Consider the following 6024-nt stretch of genomic DNA (forward strand, 5'->3'; position numbering starts at 1 on the left):
CGTTTTTGTGATATTGGACCTCCTTTGTTTCAAGAAGTCTTTTAAAAGTTAAGAAAAAGAGTGTTTTATCAAAGTATCTTCTTATTTCTCCAGCTCCACAATACGTAAAAAACTCAAGGAACGCCTGTGATGCGTAAAGGAATGTGGGTGGGTGTTTTGTTGTTTGTATTAAAAGCATGACTTGTGACATGAGATTTTTCGAGTTTAAGAGTTGGTACATTCCGACGTCGTCAATCACAAAGAGATTACGTAAAAACCAACAAAACGCGCTTTTGCTCCCCTCCGTTCCGCACTCAATCACAAAGTTTTTTGAAAAATTGAGGAATCCGATCTCTTCGAGTTTTTCGACGTATTCGGTTCCCGTGAAAAGCAAGTTATTTCCAGCAATATAAAAAATGATTTTTTCGCATTCATTTCTGGTTGACGCGTCGTTTTCGGTAATCTGCAGATTTTCATAAAGGAACTGGAATTTTGAAATTAAATAGTTCTTAACTTTTTCCGTCTTCTCTCGGGTATCCAGGAGCATGAATCCGATGAGTGCGTCTTTATAAATCTCAGGGTCCCCTGTCTTGACCATTTCGAGTTGGAACTCCGACAACGAGAGAGCCGAGGATTCTGGAATTGGCGGGTCTCCTCTTAACAAATTTTGGAATAAAAAGACGACTGCCCGAATAGTAGGTGCATACGTGGTGTTTTTTGCCAACTGAATCATTCCGACAACGAAATCTTCGTAAATCATATTTCTAAAGATTGGGGGTTCTGAGGCCAAATTAGCCAAGAGCCAGACGACGTGATATTTTGAGATATCTCCGAGGGTTTCCAGAATTTGTTGGAACGAATTGAGGAAATTGCGATGAGATTGGAAGATTGCTTTAGAGAAAGCTGAAGAAACGGACCACTGGATGAGTACATTGAGTGTTGCCACTGTTAATTTTTCACTTGGAGTATTAAGTAAGAGATATAGTATATCGATCATTTCGAATTGAGGAGGGAAACTTTTGAGGACTAAGAGTGCATCTAATAAATCGGGTTCGGAACTATTTTTTGAATAAATAATACTTTTGCTCTGAGCAAATTGTTCGTCGGAATAAAACTGCGAGGAAGGTTTGGTGGGTTCATCGATCACACGTTTGAGAGAAAGAAACTCTTGTCGCCGCTTGGTTCGAAGTTCAGCAGCATGTTGACGGCATTCGACTAGTAAGGGAACTTGTTTTCGAAGGGTTGCCATTGATTTTTTGTTCTCTTCTTTTTCTTGTTTTTCTATGAATTTTATTAAAAGGAACGGATGAATAATCATTTGGATTTAATTATCTTATAGTATATAATCAAAAACTAGAGTAAATAATATAATATAAATGTATTATAATTATAATTTATTTATGGACAGGAAATAATTTATAATTATGTTTTGATTTGAAACCAAATAAATAATGATGTGATTTGACTTTTATTAATTAAAATATACAATTTAAATATAATATTTTATAATTGTATAGTAATTAAAAAAAAAATATTTGAAAAAATTAAAAAATAATTTTATTTTTCAATATAAATTTTAGTTCATTTAAATATGAAACAACTCAAAAATTATATATAAATTAAAAAATATTAAAAATGAAATTAATAAATAACTATTAAAAAAATTTCAAATAAACAAATGATAATTTAATTATATAAAAGATAAAAAAATAATTAAACAATCTTAATAATAATAATGTTAATAATAATGTTCATAATAATTTTATAATTATATTTTATTATACATAATTATTATTTATATAATTATATATAATCTATTTTTTATTAACAATTCAATAATAATAAAATATAAAAAATAAGTAGTTAATTATGAACAACTATTATAAATAGTAACATTTTAAAATATATTAATAAAACAAACTTTGTATTAAATAAAATTATTAAACAAATAATAAATAATAATACTTTCAAAGTGCATCAAATTAAGAATTGAACTAGAAAAGAACCAAATACAAATGGACGAGTTAAATACAACATTTACAGGGACTGAGTTAGAGTCTCATTTTGATAGTTTTATGTACATCGACAGTCGTGGGCTTCCACTGAGTTCGTACGGTTACTTCCCAAAGTCTTCAGCTGGGTTTGCTAAATCAATTTATGATGGCGCAGAACTTCTTTGCAATGGAAAGAACCCCACAGTCACTATCGAAGGAACAAGTGGAATCATTTTTATCACACAAAACAACAACATTACAGTCGCAGCAATCCACAAGAAATGAACCTAACCTTCAATTATTAAAATCTAGTTAATTTACTATTCATTTTACCATTCATCTAATATAATAAATAATAATTAAATTATTATAATTTAAACTATTGAAATATAGAAAATTTGTTTCAATGATATTTTATCATAATATATAGTACCCGTCGAAGGTTCATTCTGTGGTTTAACAATAACATTTTATGAATAACATTTAAAATCACACATCACTACTGTTGGTCTTGAGGAGTGATTTGTGGCTTTGTTCCCCAATCCATTTTGAATAAGACACCATACAATATCAAGAGAAGGACAACAATGCCACAAATAAGGAAAAAACAGTGCCTGTATGTCACTTTTGCACCAACAATCCGACTCACACCATCAATGCTATGATTTGTCATGGACACTAACCCCTCCATCTCAATTGAGGTGGCGTCCGCTTCTTTCGAACTGTCGACGACTTTGTTGCCAAGTATTTTAGAAGCCTAAGTATTAAATTATTTAATTAAATAGGGACAAAAGAAGATTTAATGGGGTGCAACAAACTTTTCTGAGAGCTTGAGTTTTCATCTGAAGGGAGTCAATCTGGTCGTCATTTTCGTTCAATAAAATCTCCTCATTTGAAGGATTTGACATTTTGAAATGAAATCACAGTTTACATCAACAAATTTACAATTATATTTATAATTAAAATACTATAAGTTAAATACTATAAAAATGGTTTATTTATTTAATCAAATAATTATTAAGTATTGTTTTGTCATGATACATGATAAACTATTGTAATTATTATTATTTTAATTACGTAATAATTGTATATAAATGGTATTATATTAATTTTAAATAATAATAATATAAAGGGGATAAAATTTTTTTTAATCTTTTTAACTGCTTACAATCGATTTAATAGTTATAACTAATACCATTATAATAAAAAGTATAATACAAATTACCAACTCGGACAGAAACAGTCTCCACGATGCATATTCAGCCTTCATGGTAAACAGTACTATACATTTTATTATATTAATATTATTTAAATCTATAAAATCAAGTGGAAGCGGTTAAAAAGACCAAAGCGGTTTATTATCCCCCTATAATAAAGTATAGTTGAATTTATTAAACTCAAACGAGATAACATTGAACAAAAATAACACAGACTTAGAAAACTACACAACAAGAATTATGCGTTTTCTCTTCTTTTGTTGGTTCCTCTGATACCAAAGGTTCCACCAAACTGTCAATCATCGTCTTAAAAAATGCAAACGACTTCGGAAGGTCTTTGAGTTCTATGACTTTGTGGATCAACATGTTTTCCACTGCAAATGCGTTCGCTTTGTTATACACACAGTCATCAATGGTATTCCCAAACCCAAGTAAATACTTCGGCGCAGAAGAGTCAGAGTACCGTTCTATTTCTTTCAGCCAGAAATCTAGACATTCCGTCGTTTTCAAGTCGTCGAACAGGTAAACCAGAAAGATGACTGATGTGTTTCTGAAGAACGTCGTTGTGAGGCTTTGGAACATTTTTCTCCCACCTGTTCATTGAGTAATTGTTAATAGTTATTTTATTAATAAAATAACTATTTTATATACTAGTAATAATACGGTAATATAATAGTAAAATACCATTAACGCATAGTATATATTATAGTAATAATTATAATAATAATTAAAGTAATAATTAGATAATAATTGGAGTATATATTATAGTATAATTTACTATTAATGTATGGTATATAATATCGAAGAACAAACACGACTGTGTAAAACTAAAACACACTTTTTGCTCTTTCGAATCGATTAACCACTCCCCTTTGTCGGCTTTTTCGGCGGAAAACTCGTCCATAGCCATTTCTATAAATGTAGTGATGGGTGTTGTGTCTTCGCCTAAAAAAATCATCTTGACTTCTTGAAAAAATACGGACTCACTGATATCCTCAAGGGCAATATCTTTGGGATTGACAGTCGTACTGAGCCCATTTGCTTTTCGAAGCGATTGCAACATTAAACAACTTTTCAGTTCATTAACTTTCATGAAAGAAAGTTATTAATATATTATATTATATTAGGTTTACTAGAAATATTCACAAACAAAAGACTCTTAAGTATTTATTCTTTCTGTCGTTGTTCAATCTCCAGAATTGAAATAATGAAATTCTATTTATTGAAAATATTAATACTATTCAGTATTAGTTATTCAATTATTTAAGCGGTATAATTCTGCTTAAAAGTCCATCGGTCAAAAATATTCAAATTGTGTAAAAACAATCGGGACAATGTTATTGTTATTTAAAAAAAATATAATATAATTACAATTATGTTAGGTTATGCAATTTAATAGAAAAACATGATTTTTGTGTTTATGGTATAAAAAATGCGCTGTTTTTGTGACTAAATAAAAATAAATTAAAAAATAATAGTTTTTTTTGTAAAATATTCTTATTTATTTATAAATGATTTATTTTTATAAACAAGAAAAAAAATTTTATAACAAGTTTAGAAATGAAAACGAATAAATATAATAATTAATAGTATATTATATTATTAATAATACAATATTTTTTTTCTTGTTTTGTCATGTGTAATACAAATTTGTATTATTACGTGATAATTAATTAATTAATAAATTATTTTATTATAAATAAAAGTCATTTTTAATTCCAATTAATAAAAAAATACTTTCTTGTTATACAAATTTGAAAAACATTTGGACCTTTTTTTTTCTCATTTACAAAAAAATAGAACATTATTAATGTAAAACCGTTCTAAACAATAAATTTTTAATTTTAAACAAAATGTGCATAAAAAATATAATTTATAAATTATTATTGAATGATTGTAATTACGAATAATATGTCCATAATAAAAGGATTATTAATAAAAACTTTTAACTTGGAATTTATCTGTAAGTTTTGACACCTTCAACTTAGCAATATTAAATGTGTTGATAATTTATTTTATTTTTTACATTAAAAAATAACAATTTCCATGGTTTTTTCTTAAAAAAAAAATACAAAAAAAAATACAATATTAAAAACAATTATTCATCTTAATAACAATCAAAAAATTTGAAAAATAATTATAATTGACACGTGTTAGCAAATTAAAATAAAAAAGAATAAAAAACCACAAAAAATTATTTAGTTATATTGTTAATTTTTAATAGAAATAACTTTTTTAAATGGTAAAATATTAATAAAAAAACTTTACATATCTAATGATTTTAGATAATCTTTGTTGAAAGAAGATTATAAAAATTTAAATTTCAAAAAATCTATAAATCTTGTGTGAATAAAATCACAATGGAGATAATTACGAAAACAAATAATATATTAAATATAATATTTAACCATTACTTATAGTAATTAAGTATAATTATTATTATAATATATAATATTATTTTACTTTAAAGATGATCACAAACATTTGTTGTTTACTGACAGTAAAAAACATCTATTTGTGTGACAATAAACCAATCAAATGCAAAACCCACAAATAATTATTTTTCTCTGAAACTTTGAATTTAAATACACTCTAATAAAAATTATTGTATTTTTATAATTAAAATACTTTAATATCATTAAAATCTTTCATTTTTATGTATAAAATAGTGAAAAGAATTTACTACACAATTCCATTATCAAAAAACAAATAAATATTTTTTCTCTGTTTAACCCTTCCAATACCAGAAATATACTTGTTATAACACGCATACAGATCAATATAAATTAAAATTTGTAAACTAAAAGTTATTCTAAATTAAACAGTATTCAGTT

At 26.5% G+C, this 6024-nt stretch overlaps 3 protein-coding genes across 3 annotated transcripts; all 3 read right to left on the reverse strand.

Moving 5' to 3' along the window:
* On the reverse strand, nucleotides 1-1297 carry EIN_111660 (hypothetical protein; the record flags this gene model as incomplete). The annotated part of the gene is made up of 1 exon (XM_004185530.1): nucleotides 1-1297. A coding segment is annotated over one exon (1297 nt), but the record flags the coding sequence as incomplete, so codon positions are not given.
* Nucleotides 1298-2472: 1175 nt separating this feature from the next.
* EIN_111670 (hypothetical protein) lies at nucleotides 2473-2881 on the reverse strand (the record flags this gene model as incomplete). The annotated part of the gene is made up of 2 exons (XM_004185531.1): nucleotides 2473-2730; nucleotides 2792-2881. 2 exons carry the CDS (start codon nucleotides 2879-2881, stop codon nucleotides 2473-2475), a joined length of 348 nt encoding a protein of 115 aa, XP_004185579.1.
* A 525-nt stretch (nucleotides 2882-3406) lies between these two features.
* EIN_111680 (hypothetical protein) lies at nucleotides 3407-4253 on the reverse strand (the record flags this gene model as incomplete). Its single annotated transcript, XM_004185532.1, has 2 exons — nucleotides 3407-3783; nucleotides 4004-4253. 2 exons carry the CDS (start codon nucleotides 4251-4253, stop codon nucleotides 3407-3409), a joined length of 627 nt encoding a protein of 208 aa, XP_004185580.1.
* Nucleotides 4254-6024: the final 1771 nt, after the last annotated feature.

Source organism: Entamoeba invadens (genome assembly GCF_000330505.1).
Source record: "Entamoeba invadens IP1 unplaced genomic scaffold scaff_1105074725955, whole genome shotgun sequence".
NCBI classification, from domain to species: domain Eukaryota; phylum Evosea; order Mastigamoebida; family Endamoebidae; genus Entamoeba; species Entamoeba invadens.